The 22,891-nt window shown below is 44.9% G+C and overlaps 1 protein-coding gene across 1 annotated transcript in view; it reads left to right on the top strand.

Moving 5' to 3' along the window:
• The window catches only part of PTER (phosphotriesterase related), a 40,176-nt gene extending 25,072 nt beyond the window's left edge, over positions 1–15,104 (top strand). The window contains exons 4-5 of the mRNA XM_040352453.1: positions 211–351; positions 14,593–15,104. Of these exons, the coding sequence (XP_040208387.1) occupies positions 211–351; positions 14,593–14,803 (352 nt within the window). The 3' untranslated portion in view covers positions 14,804–15,104. The remainder of the gene's footprint in view (positions 1–210; positions 352–14,592) is intronic.
• The last annotated feature ends 7,787 nt before the right edge of the window (positions 15,105–22,891 follow it).

Raw genomic sequence — 22,891 nt, forward strand, 5'->3', positions numbered from 1 at the left:
CTGTAAGGACATTTCAGACCCTTAGGAGCTCAGATGAGACTTGATCTGTCTGAGTAAAGATATCTCCATAATTAATCTGGGTCTAATAAAAAATGTGTTGGGAAAGCAACTACTTTGTGTAATCAGATGACATGAGCTCCTTAATCCCTTTTAATAGAAAACCTCTAATGTCAACATTTATGCAATAAAACAATTGTCTTTCTGTTCCAGGACCATTTTTGATGAGAAAAAACTGCTGGAGTTTGCGGAGCTTGGATCGTATCTGGAATATGATTTGTTTGGAACGGAACTGCTGAATTACCAGTTTAACACCGCTGTCGATATGCCCAGTGATAACGACAGGATCAAAATGTAAGTCTCTGGCATGTGTGGGTCAAGCATGTAAGCGGGGTGAGGGGTGCGGCGATTCACTGAGGGAGACACACGTAAAGTTCTTTGAACAAGGTAACGTTTATTACCGAGAGGCGGTAGTAGTAACAGTCTTTACAATCAAACGGCAAATGGTTTCTCTCCAGGCATGGAGGCACAGATATGCAGTACAGATACTGTTGTTCTAAGCGATGTGGATTTCTGAGTATCACAGGCACTTCCCACTTAATGGTACATTATATACCCCAGCACACAATGCGTATTGGAAGAGGCTGGAAACACATTACCAGTAGCAGCTGGGAGTCTTTCATCTGACCAAGGTTACCACTGCAGGACTCCGTAGGACCCCTAAACTATCCCTCACAGGCCGGAACACTCTCCCTGGCTTCTCCTCTCTCTCCCTCACAAGCAGGGTCTCTGTCCCTATCTACATCCACACATGTTCTGCCTAAAAACTTGCCTGACCTTTACTATATAAAGAAACCACCCAAAGATGGTCGCCCAAATCTCTCGAGATCTCGTGCGGCCTATGAGAACACAGGGCTCCTCCAAAATGGTGTTGGAGACACTCTAGAGGCAGAAGTGTTAAACATAAATACATACAAAAACATAACAATTTAACTGCAGTATGAACACATATGATTACTTTACCACTTGCTCTTGCAGCACTAGACTGCCCTATCACTGACAGCTGCTTACAAGCATGGATAGCTTCCATAGTGCCAGGAACTACAGATACCACATACCTGCCCAGTAGAAGGAAAATACATTTACTTATATTGAATCATTTTTAGTTTTATACGTTTTTAAATTTATGTATGCATTTAGTTCAGCCAGTCTCTCTTTTTCTTTCTCTTTCTCTCGTTCTTTCTCTCTGATCCTGCTATCACATATTTCATTTGGCGATAGACTTTTCAGCATACCTCCCAACTGTCCCTGATTTCGAGGGACTGTCCCTGATTTGGAGCAATGTCCCTCTGTCCCTCATTCTCCTCATTTGTCCCTCATTTTGGTCTGATCTATACAGATGTATATAAAATACACTTTTTATCTATCAAAACGTGTTTCCCAGTGCTAAACCTTTCATCTGATTTCTAAATTGCTGCATTTGTAAATTCCAAAAGCCAATATAAAGAAATAGTAGTGGTAAAAAAAAGCACTTGTGGGTTTAACCAATCTTATTTTTTTTGTACAATTCTCCTTTAAGGGGGCGTGGCAAGGGGTGTGTCCTTAGCCTGCATACTTTTGCTGATAGGTGTCCCTCATTCCCATCTCAGAAAGTTGGGAGGTATGTTTCAGTAAAAGTGATCAGAGTGGCTTTACATTCTCCTGATCACTTTTACAGGGCTCGGAAGGGCCAGATCCACAAAGAAGTTACGCTGGTGTATCTATTGATACGCCGCGTAACTTCTAGGATGCTCCGGCGTATCTTTTTTCTGTATTCAGAAAACAAGATATGCCGGAATTTTGCTAAGATCCGACTGGCGTAAGCCTCTTACGCCGTCGTATCTTAGTTGCATATTTATGCTGGCCGCTAGGTGGCACTTCCATAGATTTACGCAAGGAATATGCAAATTAGGTAGATACGCCGATTCACAAACGTACGTCCGCCCGGCGCATTTTTTTACGTTGTTTACATAAGGCTTTTTCCGGCGTAAAGTTACCCCTGCTATATGAGGCGTACGCAATGTTAAGTATGGACGTCGGGCCACGTCAAATTTTTTACGTTTAACGTCGTTTGCGTAAGACGTTCGCGAATAGGGCTGTGCGTAAGTTACGTTCACGTCTAAAGCATTGACGATTTGTGGCGTAATTTGGAGCATGCGCACTGGGATTCTTTCATGGATGGCGCATACCCCGTTCGTAAAAAACGTCAAATGCGTGGGGTCGCGATTCGTTGGCATAGAACACGCCCCAACCAGCCTCTTTTGAATTAGGCCGCCCGATATACGCTACGCCGCCGTAACTAAAGGCGTAACTTTTTTGTGAATACAGTACTCGCCTTTCTAAGTTACGGCGGCGTAGCGTTTCTGAGATACGCTACGCCCGCCTAAAGATAGGCGCATGTACGTGGATCTGGCCCATAAGGTTTATTTAGCTAAAAGCATTGTGTATTAAGAATGGATATTTTCATATATATATATATATATATATATATATATATATATATATATGTATATATATGGAAAATATCCATTCTTAATACACAATGGCCCAGATTCAAGAAGCACTTGCGCCCGCGCAACCATAGTTGCGCGGCGCAAGTGCTTACTTGCTCCGGTGTAACGAGTGCTCCTGATTCAGGAACCTCGTTACACCGACTGCAGCCTAGGATGTGACAGACATAAGCCTCCTTATGCCTTCACATCCCAGGCTGCATTCTTGCGTTGGCCGCTAGGGGGCGCGGCCATTGTGATCGGCGTATAGTATGCAAATTGCATACTACCACCGATTCACAAAAGTTGCGCGGGCCCTGCGTACGCAAGGTACGGAGTTTCCGTACAGCGCCTTTAGCATAAGGCTGCTCCTGCTAATAGCAGGCGCAGCCAATGCTAAAGTATAGCTGCGCCTCCCGCCCGTGAAATTTAAATTTCACGTCGTTTACGTAAGTGAACCTTGAATGGCGCCGGACGCCATTCACGTTCACTTAGAAGCAGAGAAAAAAATTTGCTCTTTGCCCACGCAAATATTGCGCGATTCTACCTGGGCCATCTGGGCAATCTGGGCCAATGCTTTTAGCTAAATAAACCTCATCCAGTGGCCCAGATTCAGGTAGAATCGCGCAATATTTGCGTGGGCAAAGAGCAAATTTTTTTCTCTGCGCCCACGCAAATATTGCGCTTTGCCCGCGATTCACGGAGCAGTTGCTCCGTAAATTGCGCGGGCAATATGCTAAACAGCCGGGCGCAAGGCTGCCTAATGTAAATGATCCCGCCGGGGGCGGGAATGATTTAAATTAGGCGCGCTCCCGCGCCGAGCGAACAGCGCATGCTCCGTCGGGAAACTTTCCCGACGTGCATTGCGGCAAATGACGTCGCAAGGATGTCATTTGCTTCTAAGTGAACGTGAATGGCGTCCAGCGCCATTCACAGTACACTTACGTAAACGACGTGAAATTTTAATTTCACGGGCGGGAGGCGCAGCTATACTTTAGCATTGGCTGCGCCTGCTATTAGCAGGAGCAGCCTTATGCTAAAGGCGCCGTACGGAAACTCCGTACCTTGCGTACGCAGGGCCCGCGCAACTTTTGTGAATCGGTGGTAGTATGCAATTTGCATACTATACGCCGATCACAAAGGCCGCGCCCCCTAGCGGCCAACGCAAGAATGCAGCCTGGGATGTGAAGGCATAAGGAGGCTTATGTCTGTCACATCCTAGGCTGCAGTCGGTGTAACAAGGTTCCTGAATCAGGAGCACTCGTTACACCGGAGCAAGTAAGCACTTGCGCCGCGCAACTATGGTTGCGCGGGCGCAAGTGCTTCTTGAATCTGGGCCAGTGAGTTTACATGCATTTTAACCCTCATTGGGTTCTCTAGGCAACTGCTCCAGTTTTCAGTAACTGGCTGGCCATGATTTGATGCTTTTTGGGTTGTTTTACTGTATGAAAGATGGAACTGTTGCCTATAGCAGAGAAAATGCTTTAATTTTTTTTCATTCTCGCACAATCGGATTCTTATAAAAACTACTCTCCTGCCTCTGTGTTGGTAAATCCTAGCTTCAGTTCCAATCATTTTGGTAGTCAGAAGAAAGTTAAGCAACTTTTTTTTTTTTTTTTGTCAGGCTTGGAACTTCTAACGTTTTTTTAAATGAGAAGTGCTGCTGGCTGGAGTTTTGCTAACCAATCGATATGTAGTGTTTTCCTGTGTCAGTTCCATCAGCACTCGTTTGTGTTTATTGGTATCTAGCAGAATAATGCCAACACAGTGCTGACAATTTAGCTTGAGATCCATTTCTAAAGTTACATGAAAAGCAGTTAAGGCTTATCTATTAATTTGCATGTATGTGACCACCACTCATTAAAGCGCCTCTATTTGAGATGTACAGTGCCTTGCCTTAAAAACGTAATTATACCCCTTGAAATTTTTGTACATTTTGTCATGTTTTAACCAAAAACGTAAATGTATTTTATTGGGATTTTTAATGTGATAGACCAACACAAAGTGGCACAAAATTGTGAAGTGGAAGGAAAATGATAAATGGTTTTTAACATTTTTTACAAATTATGTGAAAAGTGTGGTGTGCATTTGTATTCAGCCCCCCTGAGTCAATACTTTGTAGAACGGCCTTTCTCTGCAATTACAGCTGCAAGTCTTTTTGGGGATGTCTCTACCAGCTTTGCACATCTAGCGAGGGACATTTTTGCCCATTTTTCATTGGAAAATAGCTCAAGTTCTGTCAGATTGGATGGAGAGCGTCTGTGAACAGCAATTTTCAAGTCTTGCCACAGATTCTCAATTGGGTTTAGGTCTGGACTTTGACTGGGCCATTCTAACACATGAATATGCTTTGATCTAAACCATTCCATCATAGCTCTGGCTGTATGTTTATGGTCATTGTCCTGATGGAAGTTGAATCTCCACCTCCGCAAGCCCGCCTAATTCAAATGGGGCGGGGACCATTTAAATTAGGCGCGTTCCCGCGACGAACGTACTGCGCATGCGGCGTCCCTAAAATTTCCCGACGTGCATTGCGCTAAATGACGTCGCAAGGACGTCATTGGTTTCGACGTTAACGTAAATGGCGTCCAGCGCCATTCAAGGACGACTTACGCAAACGACGTGAAATTTCAAATTTCGACGCGGGAACGACGGCCATACTTAACAGGAGATACGCCGTTGTATCTCTTTTGTGAATCTGGCCCAAAGTGCTTTGGCTTGAGGCAAGTACACACTATATTATAGAGTGATATGCTTTGTTTCATATTAGAGGTTTACAACCACATAGAAAATCGGGGTGTTCAAAAGTCCAGGGGTGTCTCCTCAGCTCAAAATGAAAAGACGTTCAAACTTTGTAATTCTGCAAAATAGAATAACTGTACATAGCAGTACTGACAACTATATATAATAAAATTAAAATATGATTTTCTTGCTAATTACTAAACACAATTTTCAGCACTTGTTGGGTTGGAAGGGCTTAATTTACCCCAAACCTCTAATCTCTTATCTGCAGATGCTGGAAAATGTCAGTGAGCTACAAAGCCCATTTTAAGCGGTATTAAACCCAGAAGCAAACATTGTATTATATTGCAGTTTACCCACCTAAAATGTGATCACCGCATTCGTTTTTCTTTTTTCTATGTTCATCTTGTGATCCAGCCAGAAAATCTGTTTTTCAGTAGCCCACGTTCAGTAGCCCGAGTTCTCCAGCAGAATGTATCAGTTTACATGGACGAGACAAAGCACCTAAAGTGATACTAAAGTCTTCTTTAATGTGTTATACATTTTTTTAACAAAAAAATTAAAACTTGCCTGCTCTGTGTAATGGTTTTGCACAGAGCAGCCCAGATCCTCTTCTTTTTGGGTTCCTCTTCTGCTCACCTGACCCCTCCCTCCTGTTAAATGCCCCCACAGCAAGCAGCTTGCTATGGGGTCACCGGAGCTGAATCACAGCTCCATGTGTCCATTCAGACAGGGAGGTGAGACTCGGCCCCGCCCTCTCTCTCTCTCTCTCCTCATTGGCTCACTGACTTTAACAGCAGTGGGAGACAATGGTGCCACACTGCTATCTCAGACAATGAAGGGAGTTGTGGACAGCTGAGTCTCTTGTGGAACATCGCTGGATAGAGATTTGGCTCAGGTAAGTACCCGTATTTATCTTGCTTTAACGCGCACCGGCGTATAGCGCGCACCCCCAAACTTGAAGGAAAATTCCTGGAAAAAAAAAATACTTACAGTTTGGATGGCCCTCGTCGGTGTCTTGCCCGTCGTCCATCAGCGGCCTCGTCCAGTCCGGCGTCCTTCTGCGGCCATCGTGGTGTCCTCCCCGCTCGATCCCCGCTTCCCGCGCTGTGTTTAAACCACTCCGCTGACATATACCGAGCGCAGTACACTCGGGTATAGTCGGGCAGGCTCAGCTCCTCTCACGTAAAGGACTTACAGGACACACAGGACGTGACCGCGAGAGGAGCCGAGCCTGCCCGACTGTACCCGAGTGTACTGCGCTCGGTATATGTCGGCGCAGTGGTTCAAACACAGCGTGGGAAGCGGGTATCGGCGTATATCGCGCACCCACGATTTTGCCCTGATTTTCATTAGGAGGCCTGCTGCACACAGGTTTTTTATCTTGATACATAGAATACATTAAGATAAATCTTTCCCTTTTTTATTTTTTATTAAACGGATGAGATCTAAGACCCAGTGTAGTAGCGGGGGGGGGGGGGGTTCTGTGTTTTATGTAAATGATTGTACCTGTATAGATATTTTGTGTAATTTTTATGTTATATGTTGAAATTTGTTATAATAAAGGAAAAAAGTGATTATGAAAAAAATTAAAATCTTTCTGCCTTTACAACCACTTTAACACTGGCAGGGGTGAGTAAAATGATCGGCTTTTATTTATTCATGTAAAACCTTTATCTCAAAAGCGGCAAAAAAAACTGTTTGCTGTAATGGATTATAAAGTGAGCTGGAGTTTAACTTCAACCTGTTTAGTGTATTTAATTCTGCCAATACATTTAACACTACCATCCCCACAGACTGACATTGCTGCTGTCTGCTGTGCCTCCTGTGTTCATTCATCCACAGTTGGCTCACTAATGCAGGTGGTGTGTTACTGGCCAGATCATTAGGTGAAAACTGGTAAAAAAAAATAAACGAATGCAGCCACCCCATTTGATTGGTAAGCTGCAAAATATTACATTTTTGGGTTTAATACCAATTTTCAAAGTGCATTCCGTGTACTGTTGCTTTTCTCTGGTAACTTCCATCCCCAGAACTCGTTCCTAATACTGTATTGACTATGATGACGGTTACCCTGCTACCTGCCCTTGATTGAGGCATACTTTATGACAAAATCAATTCGATTATTGTGTGTGTGTGACACTGTCAGGTGTCACAGAGAAAGTTTGCCGGGAGGCTCCATCGGAATTTTGTAATGGGGTCTCCTGAATTGTAGTTGCTCCCCTGAGTGTGGGGTAATTAACAATATTAGACTCGGCTTTATCCACGCCAGAAAGGTACAATTGCGAACGGACGGGGTCTAAAGCATTTCTAGCAATGACATTCTTTGCGTAGAGAACTGCAGAATATCTGCCTTCCCTTCCCTAAGGATTATTTTCTGATTAACTGCACAGCTACCAGCTACTGCTAAGGAAGAGCTGAGCTAGAAAAATGATTATTTTAGGACTGGAAGCTGCTGACAATCGATCGGGTATGAGAAGTGGTATAATGGTTAATTTTTTTTTGAAAACTTAAATTTTATTGAATTTTCAACATTTTCCAGGTAAAGGATAAACAAAAGAAGGGACCAGGAAAGAAAAAAAATAAAAATAATAGAAAAAGACATAAAAGGACACATGGCATCATAAAGGGGCAGCACTAGGAGGGACAGACAAAGTTGCCAGTGCAACAACTGGATAATAAGACGGGTCAGTGCAAAATCCAAACTAACATAGGACCTAGTGTCTATATCATCACAGAATCTAGCCTGCCACAGTGTGTCTTAGCGACCAAGGGAACATAAAGTATAGTGGGGAAGTAAAGGACAGTCAGTGAAATAATGGTTAATTTTTATTGTAAATATGTGCTTATTCTGTTTATGCCGCAATTATTCCATTATTGGATGGAAGGCTTTAGGTTGTATCACAAGCTATAAAAAGGCTTGCCCATTTTTTGCCCAATTTTTTTAATACATTTTCGTTGATGAACTAGAGAGGTGGCGAGACCCCCTAAGTCCTCACCTCCACCCATAATGCTACAATTCCTTCATTATTTGCACTAAAGGAAAACAGATGCCATTGAACATGTTAGCATTTATTTTTGGACAATGTGAATTTGGTTGTGAGATTTTGATGCTATATCACATAATTGTGTGTCCATTTTGACATGATTTTCATCTTTAATATTATGCCGCGTACACACCATCACTTTATGTGATGAAAAAAAATGACGTTTTTAAAAACGTCACTTTAATTGACTGTGTGTGGGGGAAAACGTCGTTTTATGTCTTGTAAAAAACGACCAAAAAAAATTGAAGCATGCTTCAATTTTATGTGTCGTTTTTCAAAAGTGCACTTTTTACTTCACAGAAATTGACCGTGTGTAGCAAAAAACGTCGTTTTCTAAGACGTTTTTTCATCCACGCATGCCCAGAAGCTACTTATGAAGCAAGCTTCAATGGAAAAACGTGGTGGAACGTAACCTCACTTTGCAAGATCATTGTGAGAAAACGATGGTGTGTAGGCAACTTCGTCTTTGAAAATTGAAGTTTCAAAAACGTAATTTTTTACTTCACAGAAAGTGTCGTTTTTTTTCATCACATAAAGTGATGGTGTGTATGGGGCATTACAGTTAAAATGGTTCTAAAAAAAAAAAAATTTATATACCTTTAAGGCGGAGGTCTCCAAACTGTGGTCCAGATGCGGCCCTTTGCTTGCTTTTATCTGGCCATTGGGGTGCGATTTTATTTACTGACACCAATGAAGGGCGCAATTACTCCCAATGACACCAATGTTGGGGCCCAGTGACATCAATGATGGGCCACAGTTCCTCCCAATGACACAAATGATGGGCCACAGTTCCTCCCAATGACACAAATGATAGGCCACAGTTCCTCCCAATGATGGAGCACAGTTCCTCCCAGTGATACCAACGATGGGTCCTAATGACACCATTGATGGGGCACAGTTCCTCCCAATGACACAAATGATAGGCCACAGTTCCTCCCAGTGACACAAATGATAGGGCACAGTTCCTCCCAATGATGGAGCACAGTTCCTCCCAGTGATACCAACTTTTGGGCACAGTTCCTCCCAGTGATACCAACGATGGGTCCCAATGACACCATTGATGGGGCACAGTTCCTCCCAATGACACCATTGATGGGGCACAGTTGCTCCCAATGACACCAACGATGGGGCCCACTGACACCATTGATGGGGCACAATTCCTCCCAATGACACCAATGACGAGCCATGATTCCCTTGATTACTATGGAATAGTAATACCCCAACTTGTCCACAAAAAAAAAATCCTAACCTGGAAGTAAAGGGACCCAAAATTTTTATATGTGCTTTATTTAAAAAGATGTAATTCCTCAAAACCTGTTCCTCCATAGTCAATCATAATGGCTGCCATCCTCCAACTTGGTAAAAACCCAGATTTGGCGCATGGGATGAATCCCAATAGTAACGCTGGCTTATTCAAGGTCTTATCGGCTATAAGTAATAGGGCAGGGATAATAGTGATATTGATTATGGCCATTGCTAGGGTTCCACCGATACCGGTATCGGTGCTGATACTAGGCATTTTCGCGAGTATCGGTACTCGCGAAAATGCTCCGATACCGGAAGTGACGTGAACTGGACACATCAGTCGCAGCCTGTCAGCTACATCTGTGCTAGGATCGGGGCTTTGTGATAGCTTGTCTCCCTGCGTGCAGTAATAAGGGAGATGCTGAAGTCCCAGCTAGTACGGTCAGAGGCGAGAGGGGACCTCTCTGACCCTGATGCCTGGATGCCGATCCCCCTGGATGATCTGGCTGCAGAGAAGAAGCTTGCAGTGGGGGGGATGTCTGTGCAAGAGCCGGTGATCTGCCGATATGGTTCCGGCTAACGTGAAAGTTCCTGCGCAGGCACAATCTGATCTGCCGATATGGTTCCGGCTAACGAGAAAGTTCCTTTAAGGACTGCGCAGGCGCAAACTTGCCGACAGGAAATCTCCGAACCTCGCCTGGCATCGCTCAGCCTCCTAGCTCTTTTTTTAACATCTTCCAATCCACGGGGATGTTAAAGAATGAGCCTGGATGCCGGGCGAGGTTCGGAGATTTCCGTCGGCAGGTTTGCGCCTGCGCAGTCCTTGAAGGATCTTTCTCGTTAGGGGAACCTTAAGAACAAGTCACCGGCTAGGTACTTCACATTAGTACAACAATAGTAAGGCATGTGCACGATGTAGATTTTTTAGGTCAGAGCTGAGGAGGGGTGGATGGGGGATCATGTGAATGAGAATACAGTGGAAAGGAGTGGTGGAGGAAAACTGCACTCTGCATGTAATGTGCCTGAACTCTGCATCTGCATGTATGACCCTGCATGTATTGTGCCTGTACCCTGCACTCTGCATCTAACGTGCCTGAACTGTGCCCTCCAAACGTCCTGTACTGTGTCCCCCAGCTGCCACCTATGTTCCCATGTCTCCCAATGATCCCACCCATCCCCACCATCTTCCCCTAGTGATCACAGCCTTTTCCATCCCAACTCTCCCACCCCACAATCACTATTTCACCCCACACTCAACTACCCTGCCCTCACTAACCCTCTACTCTCCCCTGCCCCCACCCAACTCGCTAACAACCTTCCTGCTCCCACACCACCCCCTACCTACTCTTCCTAGGCGATGGGTATCGGTAATTGGTATCGGTGAGTACTTGAAAAAAAGTATCGGTACTTGGTCTTTAATTGGTATCGGTGCATCCCTAGCCATGGCCATAAGCAGCACAAAGAGACAATCAGTTGTGTTGCAGTGATCTCATTCGTTTTTGGTTCTCTTTTCACTGTCCGTTCAAAAGTTTAGCATGATATTGTAACTATTTCTGATACTTTTATGTCTTGCATAACCAGAATATCAGTTTTAGGTGGCTTGTCCTTTTTCCTTTTCCAGAGCTGAGCACAGATGGCATTCTGCCGCAAATATTATACCGTACATTACCATGATAAAGCCGGATGCAGCTCTCACTACCCAGCTGCTGATCTAATATTGTGTGCTGGATCCCTTAATAACACAACAGGATTGTGTGCCGTTTAGCTGTATTGAGCCCCTCCAGTTAATTGAAGACAGTCGGGTGATGTTGATCAATTACACGTTGCATGACAGTCAATAGCGGCACTTATTCTGCTAATTAACTTGATTAATGATAAAGACTCCTATTGATACTCTGTTCTCCTGCCCGTTGGTATTATCTTGTAGCGTAGTTACTGGTATTTATGAACACAGCGGCCCTTATGTGTGAAAGTGTTACAAAGAAAAGTGCTTCCATTATGTGTAGCAGCTAGAGAATGATCTCGGTGATATTGATTTCCCCATGAAATGTTATCAAAGTGTAAACTCCTTACCTCAATGAACTGCTTAGGTGAATTTTTTAAGAAAAGTTCCTTTTTTATTTTTATTTTTTTATATTTCTCAAGGCGGAACTAAACTCTAAATCAACATGAATGCTTGTTTTTGTTTGTTTAATCCTTTATGTGGTTGGCATTAGAAAATGGATAGAAAGGTACAACATATTGTATTGTGTTAAAGGTTTTTATTTTTTTCCCCCATTTCTTCAGTTGCTTACTGATTTCTGACCTTCTGGTCAGTGGTGGCCCATCAATAAGGGGTGCAGGGGCACCGCCCCCTACTCCATGCACCTGGCCCCTAATCTACATGCAGTGCGCCGGATAAATGTATTTCGATGTGTTTTTATTTTTATTTTTTTGAAGCACAGGATTAGACTCGAGGCTCTAATTGACTTCATAAAAGGGGTGTGCTCGGAGCACTGAGTACTGAGCCCACCCAGTTGTCTTCCTTATTCTCCTCCCGGGCAATCAGGAAGCGAGTCCTGAGACCCTAATGGCCAGGAAGTCTTGGGATCCACTTCCTGTTCCTGTAGTATTGTATGATAGAGAGATGGTCCGTCACTGTAGGCTCCTCCCCCACATGTATCGTCACTCATCACGTGACTTAGTCATGGGTATTCCCGAGAATACCCATGACTATGTCACGTGACGAGTGACGATACATGTGGGGGAGGAGCCAACAGTGACGGACCATCGGATGTCTATCCTGAATGAGGAGTCCACTTAAACTGAGCGGCAACATACCCTGTCTATAACATGAGCGAGGATACGTGAGTGCACTAAGTGCAGCCTTTATCCACATCTATATGGTATAATATTGCGCTATGTTCCTTTCCTCCTCTTTTGCATGTGACTGAATGAAACTGGAAACATCTGATCGCTTGCTGGAGGTTGTTGTAACCTGATCACATTGAAGTGAGAGCTTGGCAATTAGGGAAGGATCACTGCAGACTGGCTGATTCAATCATCAGGACTTTTTCATGATCTACTCACATATATTAAGAGTTTCTTCACCAGGTTTTTTTGCTTTATTGTATATGTACGATTCACATTGCACATGAGTTAATACGAGCGCATCAGTATTTATTCATTTATCATTTGGTTTAGTTCACCGTTTTTTGATTGCTGCTGTATTATTTAGTTATTTTTTGTGCGGTTTCTTTGAGATTATTTGTTAGTAGCGCTGTAGTCCTTTTCACTATATTTCACTATACAACTTTTGTTGTCTGATTTCTTTTAGATTTACCAAAACCTTGTAGTACAAGGACCTGCCTGATTGCATACAAATTTAAACGCTTAAGGTTTGACCTCATATTATATGGTTTTGGTAAATATGAAGGAAAAAAAATCTACAGAGAATTGTATAGTCTGTATTCAACTGTCGGGTGTGTGCAGTGGCGGTCTCCTCCTCCTGCATGTATCTGGCTGATCCCCAGTCTCCCTGCCCCCCCCGGTTATTATGATAAAGGTGGGAGAAGCCCGGTGTCCCGCCCTCCCCATCAGTAGCGGAAACCTCCTCCTTGGGCTGTGACTTCATCCTCACCCCCGGAGCTCCAGAGCCGGCCCAGCCCCATCTTCCTCTATCCGCTGGATTGTTTTAGGGCTGGGAGCACGGTAATTGTACGGGTGTGGGACGGGGGAGGGGGTCACGGGAGGACGGGGTTGAACAGAGGATGTGGTTTTACAGGGCAAGCAGGGGAAATCTGTCTTGGATTGGCATGGGGAGATGTGTACAGCTCCGGGCTGTGTAAGCTTCATTCACACTCGGCACAGCCAGAGATTGGGGTGGGGGCTTTCTGGTTTGTGACCCCCCAATAATGTTTAGCACCAGCCACCACTGCTTCTGGTCTTCATTGAGAGGAGAGTCTTTCTTAGCCTGAATGTCTGAGCTAAGGGCAGATGGATTCCAGGTAGTAAATGCTACATTAATTGCTTGTCCTTACTCAAGATGGCCCCGGCTAGAAATGGTAGGAGGGTCTTTTTAGAGTGATTTCTCTTGAAAATCACTTGCACTGCCTTTTTAAATATATAAAAAAAAATATTAAATAGTGTTTTTCAGTTTATGGTGCTCAGATAGTTTTTAGTCTTGCTTTTATTTAGAGTGGCATATTGATGGGTCTCTGCATGAAGTGTCAATGTTCTTCCTGTACTTGTGGTGGGTTTCAACCCCACTGCAAGGTAGTTTTACTTTTTCTGAGAAAGAGTTTTAATGCCAAAAATTCTATACATTTTTTTTTTTTTCATTTCAAATATAAATAAATAAATAAATATATATATATATATATATATATATATATTAGGGTTGTCCCGATACCACTTTTTTAGGACCGAGTACAAGTACCGATACTTTTTTTCAAGTAGTCGCCGATACCGAATACCGATACTTTTTTTAAATGTGTCCCCAAATGCAGCCATGTCCCCCACATATGCAGCCATGTCCCTCACATATGCAGCCATGTCCCTCTAGCCATGTCCCTCACATATGCAGCCATGTCCCTCTAGCCATGTCCCTCACATATGCAGCCATGTCCCTCTAGCCATGTCCCTCACATATGCAGCCATGTCCCTCACATATGCAGCCATGTCCCTCACATATGCAGCCATGTCCCTCACATATGCAGCCATGTCCCTCACATATGCAGCAATGTCCCTCTAGCCATGTCCCTCACATATGCAGCAATGTCCCTCTAGCCATGTCCCTCGATGCGGCGGCGCGATGCAGCGGCGGGGGGGAAAGTATTCTATTTAGGTATCGGGGGTATTTGCGCGAGTACGAGTACTTCCGCAAATACTCGGTATCGGTCCCGATACCGATACTGGTATCGGTATCTGGACAACCCTAATATATATATATATATATATATGTATATTTTTATAGAATTTTTCAATAGCCAGGGTTGTTATATCTTTGAGGATGGAAAAGAGAGCGCACCTTATGCATTTTTTTTTTTTTTCAGGTTGAGGTCTCTGATCAGTCACGGTTATGAAGACAGAATTGTCATTGCTCATGACATTCACACTAAGAACCGACTGGTGAAATATGGCGGTCACGGCTACTCGCATATCCTCAATAACATCGTTCCTAAAATGTTGCTGAGAGGCATATCCCAGGAAAGTGTAGACAAGATGCTACTGGAGAATCCCAAAAGGTGGCTGACCTTTAAGTAAAGACAAACAAAAGACGAAGATGGGTGGTCAGAAAACAAATGGGAGATGTACATTGATAATTATGATCAGACACATGTAAATCACACAATCGGAGCTACAGAAGGGTGGTATGGGCCCAGGGGCGGACTGACAACTCATGGGGCCCCCGGGCAATAGAAGATTATGGGGCCCCTGGGCTTACAGATGGCCACCACGCCAGGAGGCTGTGCAGGCAGGGCAGCACAAACCTCGGGATTTTCACATCAAAAGCATGTCGGTTTCAAACATTTCAGGGACAGGTGTAAAATAAACACAGATTTTTACATATTATCCCTGGTTTTATTGAGCCTGGCAACCCTGATGGGGCCCCTAGTGGCATGGGGCCCTCGGGCAGTGCCCGAGAGCCCCAATGGTTAGTCCGCCCCTGTATGGGCCTGAGTGTATCTCACACACTCAGCTATTCAGAGAGCAGCCAGCAGGCCAATTTTATATCCTCCATTAATTATGTAGATTCAGAGAGGTATGAACCCACCAATCACTGATAAGAACGGTGTGGGGTAATGATGGCTAAACAGTTGTTATATATTCAATTTTGGAACATGATTTAGGCTGAGTTCACACATCTGCTGCTGTTGCAATAACATACTTTACCGCAATGTAAGTTAACATGTGTTATGTTCGTTGGTACATTGCACTGCCACCCATTTTGAATGACACCCCAGTGCCCAAAGGTAACATGGTACCAATACACATGCGTTGTTATGCACCATAACACACAGTAGTGTCCTACCATGAGTTGTGGTGTGCTGCGTTTCCGAAAATTCTGCATGTCCCCTTTCTTGGACATTTTGATGCATTGCCAGTCTGCTCAGTTGAATGGATTGCCTTAACGCAGTGCGCACAAATGTGCAAAATACACAGCGAACACGCATCAGTGCACCACAGCAGAAAAGTGTGAACTTGGCCCCTTGCTGTGATATTTATAACACTGGTGGTCTCTGAGAAGCCCAATGCTAATGCAGTACGTTGATGACACCCATGGTAACTAATAATTAAAAATATGAGCAATTAAACCAATATTGTCATTATTTAATATTAGCGAAAAATATTTTTTTTTTTCTTCGTCTTGTAAATGGACATTGTCCTAAAATTTGTATTCCAAGGTAAGGCAATGAATAGCTTTTAAAGTGGATGTAAAGGTTCCTTTTTTTAAAAAAAAATAACAAATATGTCATACTTCTACTGTACAGTTTGTTTTGCACAGAGTCAGGGCCGATCCTAGGCAGGGTGCATTGCACCCAGGCGCCTGCAGAGGTGGGGGCACCGAACATCTAACAGACTCTCTAACAGAAGCCCTCTCTGTCCATCAGAGAAGCCCCCCTCCTGGTCCCAATAAAGTACTCTGCTTCTCTTCCTGTATTTTGTTTATTGTTAAGAGATCATGTAAGGATCCCAGGTTAATGAAGACTTTGTGGGGGAGCATCTCTGTGGTTGAGTCATTGCCATAGAAACATTTGTAAAGGGGAGGAGTTAGTAAAATGACGACACCCACGTGGGGGCACCATAAATATTTCTGCACCCAGGCTCCTGTGACCCTAGGATCGGCCCTGCACAGAGTGACCCCCAACAGCCTCTTCTGGGGTCCCACGGTGGCTCTCGCGGCTCCTCCCCTCAATAGTTAACCCCCTCTGGGAAGCTCTCTCACGAAGGGGGTTACCTTGTGGGCTCGCTCCTGTGTCATACACTCGCCGTCCATAGCCGCCGATTGTATGACTCGGCCCTGCCCCCCCGGCGGCCATGTCATTGGATTTGATTGACACCAGCGGAAGCCAACGGCTGCGCTGCTAACAATCTATCCAATCAATGCCAGGACTCTGTGGAGAAGAGGACGCCGGGGATGCGCCAAGTGGGTGAACTGGCTCAGGTAAGTAAAACTGGGGGCCCGTGATTGCCAGGTGTTTTTTTTCCCCCAGGTGAAAAAAACACAAACCTTTGCAATCCCTTTAAAACTGAACTTTACTCTTTATCAATCAATGTGAACTATTTTTAATCCTTATGCTGCTAGCCTTAGTAAATTGATAGTAAGTATAGTCTATATTTACTTGTTTTAAACTTTTAAAATGGTGTCCTACATCCCAGGAGTCTTTGTTTATTTCTCTGGAAAAGGGTCTTTCTCAGCTAAACACACCCTCCTGCCTGACCTAAGGGCAGATGGATTCCAGGAAGTAAATGATGCATGGCTCATCTGCCCTGCAGGGGGGGGGGGGGTTGTTTTTCAAATTGATTTCTCAACAAAATAAAGCATGGCGACATGGTGGATGAGTGAGTTTCCTTTTGAATATTAAAAATGATTTAAACTGCGTTTTCGGTTTGTGGTATTCAGATACAGTTTAGTCTAACGTAACTTTACATAGTACCCATTTCCTGTCTTGTTCCTTTGCACTCTCCGATTCATTGAGAATACTTTTACCCCGGAAGAAATCTTTGCATTTTACTCTTTATCATTAAATGCAGATTTGCATACTATACCAGACCTTCTACAGTCAACAGTTACCAAAAGTACAGCTTTTTTATTTTTATTTTAAATAGAGGGCTGTTTTAAGCGTATTAGCCATCTTCAGTACAAAGCATGCAAAAATCTGGAGTTTCTGAAAATTTTATTTGCTGTTATATTTATAGTTGCCTTTAAGTCACAGACCTGAACCGAGTACAGTATACAGATCAGGAAAGTTCAAGTGTTAGAAGCTGCTATCTGTGAAACTTTTATGACTCCATGATCACAGGCAGCGCACACAGAGCAAAGGGCCAGATCCACAAAAACCTGGCGCAACTTAAAAAATCCCATTTAAGTTACACTGCCTTAAAATTTCTACCTAAGTGCCCGATCCACAAAGCACTTACCTAGAAATTTCAGGCTGTGTAACTTAAATCCGGCCGGCGCAAGGCGTTCCTATTCAAATGGGGAGAGTCGCATGCGCGAAGTTACGTTACGCCGAGTTTTGTGGATCGCGCCGGGTAAAAAAAGTTGCGTCGGGAAAAAAAAATGAAAAAAATTTGACAGCGTCGCTCGGCATGCATTCCTGAGAGGGAGAACTCCATGCCAATTTTCAAATAAAAAACCGGCATGGGTTCCCCCCCCAGGAGCATACCAGGCCCTTAGGTCTGGTATGGGTTGTAAGGAGACCCCCCCCTACGCCAAAAAATCGACGTAGGGGGTCCCCCTACAATCCATACCAGACCCGTATCCAAAGCACGCTACCCAGCCGGTCAGGAAAGGAGTGGGGACGAGCGAGCGCCCCCCCCCCCCTCCTGAGCCGTACCAGGCCGCATGCCCTCAACATGGGGGGGTTGGGTGCTCTGGGGCAGGGGGGCGCACTGCGGGCCCCCCCACCCCAGAGCACCCTGTCCCCATGTTGATGAGGACAGGACCTCTTCCCGACAACCCTGGCCGTTGGTTGTCGGGGTCTGCGGGCGGGGGCTTATCGGATACGCCGCCGTAAATTCAAATGTGCGCCGTCGCATCTTTGCGCCTATTCAGAAAGGCATTTACGTTTGATTACCTCCAAGATACGACTGACGTAAGTCTCTTACGTCGTCGTATCTTGGGTGCATATTTACACTGGCCGCTAGGGGCGCTTGCGTTGATTTACGCGTCGAATATGCAAATGAGGTAGATACGCCGATTCAGAAAAGCAATTGCGCCTGTCGGATTTAGCTACGTCGTTTACGTAAGGCGTCGGTCCGGCGTAACTTTACCCCTCATAAAGCAGGGGTAAGTCATGTTAGGTATGGACGTCGGAAACATCCGAACAGCGTAGTATTTTACGTTGTTTGCGTAAGTCGTCCGTGAATGGGGCTGGGCGTAGGTTACGTTCACGTCGACTAAGCATTGAGCGGGCGTAATTTACTTTGAAAATTCGACGTGATACTGGCAGCTAAAACTTCTGAGGGGACTGTTTAAATATCTGGATTTCTCGGACAGAAAAACTGTCATCTGTGCAACGATAGGTAGCTGCCTAGACTACCGTAACTCTGTTTATCTGGGATTGCCAAATATGTTAGTGCAGAAGCTTCAACTTATTCAAAATGCTGCGGCAAGGTTACTCATGGATGTCCCGTTGAGGGATCATATCACCCCTGTCCTCTGCGCCTTGCATTGGCTGACGGTCCGCTATCGCACCTTTATTTAAGACAGGGTGTTAAGATTATGAGTGGCCTGGCCCCAAGCTATCTCTGCTCTCGTTTTCATAAACAAGCTCTTGTCAGATCACTCAGATCTACCGGCAGAGATCTCCTCTACATCTCGGTGCCTAGGAAGATCCGGCATGGTGGTCGGGCCTTCTCCCACCAGGGTGCTGTATTATGGAATAGCCTCCCTGTCGAGCTCCAGGAGGCCCCTACTATCCCAGTCTTCCAGGGGTTACTGAAGACGGGTTTTCACACAAGCCTTTCCTGCGTAGCCACTCTCTTCCACCCTTTCTGCCGCTCTGTGCTGCTTTTTAATATGGGACTTGTAATCTTTCCATTCATAAATCCCTGTGAATGGATCCACAAACAGCCACACCAAAGCACCCCAAAATTAAGGAATGGGGGTGATGTGGTTTAAAGAGGAACCAAAGGCAAAACTTTTTTTTTTCAACAGAGTGGAGAGAGATTAATAACACATGTCAAATCTTTATTGCTACCTGTGTTACCATTAGGGAGAGTCATCCTCTCAATTTATCCTGTTTTACAGTTATCACCAATAGTGAAAATGAAAGAAGACCCTACATTTTGAGTCGTCACCAATACCGTAATAGAGGGCAATTGGTGATGTAGCACTACCCCTGGAGGAGCTGCTGGTTTGTTTTGGGTGGCATGTTACCTCATGGCTCTTCCGCTGGCCTAGGGGTGTATGGTGCATATAGCAGTAACGGAATGTCCACGACAGGTGTCTTTACTGTGCTCTTTATTACCCAGCCAGGTAAAAACATTAAAACTTGTGATGAAGAGTAGAGGGGAAGTAGAAGAAGAAATAGCAGACTCAGGCGCAACAATAGGGAAACAGTCCTGCTTCCAACAATACTTTGTATTCTTCACCACTCCAGCCAGAGTGGGTATAGCGTACCTGGACAGGCCCACTCTCACTGACCTGGCAGCCAGAGTACCGATCGGACTTGAAGGAAAAGTCTCTGCCACAGACCCTCCTGAAATGGACTCAGGGTAAAGCCTTTGCCACAGGCTCTCTCTGCGATTGTGATTACAGAGATGATCCTCCTTGATAGAATTGCGTCTGGAACTCCTTCAGATAATTTTCAGGTACCGACTGAGAGGTGACCAGCCTCTCACTGTCCGGCTACTTTGATCCCGGTGGTTTGTCAAGATCCTATTGGATTGCCAGCCTCTGAATGGCTCTCCTCAGATGGACTCCCCACCGAACAGCTGTCCCGCTTGGGATCTTCAGGATTGGGAACTCAGTTGACCACTGGGCTCCCTGCCACAGCTCAAATGTTCCGGACCAACATGGTCCCGAAACCAGGAAGACCACGTGGCACGCGCACCCCGTCCTGGAAGGCCATTTTGCCGCAGGCACCGTGATGCGCAGTCACCCTAAAGGTGGGTGCCGCACCATGAAGAAGAACCTAGACTAATGGCGTCTGCCCCATAAATACCCTTCCCCAGCATGCACAGCGAGGTTCAACCTTCCTGATTGGCTGCTAGGGAAGAGCACCCAAACCTCAAACACTGCTGCCACCCACTGTCCTGGGGTAGGAACTACACCCCAGTAACAATAGACAAACCACAGCACAGCCAAGCTGAGACAGAGACCAGTTTTAGAACATAATAATTGGATCAGAGTCACTTAACACTCTGATCCTCCTCTGAATTTGACTAGCACCGGTACCTTTTAAGTAACCAGGCGCTACAATGACATTAGTTCTGGTGACAACCAGGGATTCTACTCACTTTTTAAGGCTTTCCCCATTCTGTTGTGGCTACAGGAAGTGAAGGTAAATCTCCCCAATGGGACACAGATGGCAAAATAAATCCTGATGGGTTATAACCTTCCCTTACCCAATTCAAAATACTAAAAAATTTACTATAGTTCTACTTAACCACTTAACCCCCGGACCATAGACCAGAGCACTTTTTGCGATTCGGGACTGCGCCGCTTTAACTGACAATTGCGCGGTCGTGCAACGTGGCTCCCAAACAAAATTGGCGTCCTTTTTTCCCACAAATAGAGCTTTCTTTTGGTGGTATTTGATCACCGCTGTGGTTTTTATTTTTTGCGCATTAAACAAAAATAGAGCGACAATTTTGAAATTTTGCTGTAATAAATATCCCCCAAAAATATATAAAAAAACATTTTTTTCCTCAGTTTAGGCCGATATGTATTCTTCTACATATTTTTCGTAAAAAAAAATCGCAATAAGCGTTTATTGATTGGTTTGCGCAAAAGTTATAGCATTTACAAAATAGGGGGTATTTTTATGGCATTTTTATTAATATATCTTTTTTACTAGTAGTGGCGGCGATCAGCGATTTTTTTTCGGTACTGCGACATTATGACGGACACTTCAGACACTTTTGACACATTTTTGGGACCATTGGCATTTTTAGAGCGATCAGTGCTATAAAAATGCATTGGATTACTATAAAAATGCCACTGGCAGTGAATGGGTTAACACTAGGGGGCGGGGAAGGGGTTAAGTATGTCCCTGGGTGTGTTCTTACTGTGGGGGGGTGGCCTCACTAGGTGAAACACTGATCCTCTGTTCATACATTGTATGAACAGAAGATCAGCATTTCCCCCACTGACAGGACCGAGAGCTGTGTGTTCACACACACAGTTCCCGGTCCCCGCTCTGTAACGAGCAATCACGGGTGCCCGGCGGCGATCGAGCCCGCCGGTCACACGCACGGGAGTTGGGGGCGCGCCCCTAGTGGCCGCTCGAAAAGCGGACGTATAGCTACTGGCTCTCGCCCAGGAGAGCCGACCTGCCGCCGTATAATGACGGTGGCTGGTCGGCTAGTAGTTAAAGCTGAAGTAAATCCCCCTATCATTTTCATCCATGGAAGCTGCCGTCTTGGCCTCTGTTTTATCTTTAACTGCCATGGTGCTGCACATGTGATCATATATGACACCAGCCATTGGGTGGTTTGAGAGTTTGGTTGAGAGCACAACCAATGTGACAGTGACATTCCTGGCATGTGCTTGAAATTTAATTTTTATTTTTTACGCTGTTAAATCTATGGGTTCACTTCCACTTTGAAGGGAATGTGGCTGTGTTTTATGTTATACCCTTAGGGGCAGATCCAGAAAGAATTGCATGGGCGCAGCGTATGTGAGATACGCTACGCCGCTGTAACTTACTTTTTGTAGCTTTGAATCCACAAAGAATTTGCGCTGTAAGTTACGGCGGTGTAGTGTATCTCTCGCGGCGTAAGGGCACGAATTTCAAATTGGGCGGGTAGGGGGCGTGTTTCATTTAAATGACGGCCAAACGAACTGCGCATGCGCCGTCCCTAAATTTCCGGCCGTGCATTGCGCGAAATGACGTCGCAAGGACGTCATTGTTTTGACTTGGACGGAAATTACGTCCATCCCGCGATTCACGGACGACTTCCGCAAACGAAAAAAAAAAATTCAAATTAAACGCGGGAAACGACGGCCATACTTAACATAGCAGGTTTAACTATACGCCACGAAACAGCAGCTTTAACTATACGCCGGAAAAATCCGACTAGAGATGACGTAAAAGAATGCGACGGCCGCTCGTACGTTCGTGGATCGTCGGAAATAGCTAATTTGCATACTCAACGCTGAAAACGACGTGAACGCCACCCAGCGGACGCCGAAAAATTGCATCTTAGATCCGAAGGCGGACGAAGAGGTACGCCTGTCGGATCTAACCCAGATGCCGTCGTATCTTGTTTTGAGGATTCAAAACAAAGATACGATGCGGGAAATTTGAAAGTACGCCGGCGTATCTGTAGATACGCCGGCGTACTCGCTTTGTGGATCTGCCCCTAAATCTGGGGTTAACATGTTTTCATTTTTTATATATATATGCCTGGAATTCAGCTTCTTTACCTCTCCTAATCAAGCCATTAGGAAGCATACAT

Source organism: Rana temporaria, chromosome 5 (genome assembly GCF_905171775.1).
Source record: "Rana temporaria chromosome 5, aRanTem1.1, whole genome shotgun sequence".
Lineage (NCBI taxonomy): Eukaryota > Metazoa > Chordata > Amphibia > Anura > Ranidae > Rana > Rana temporaria.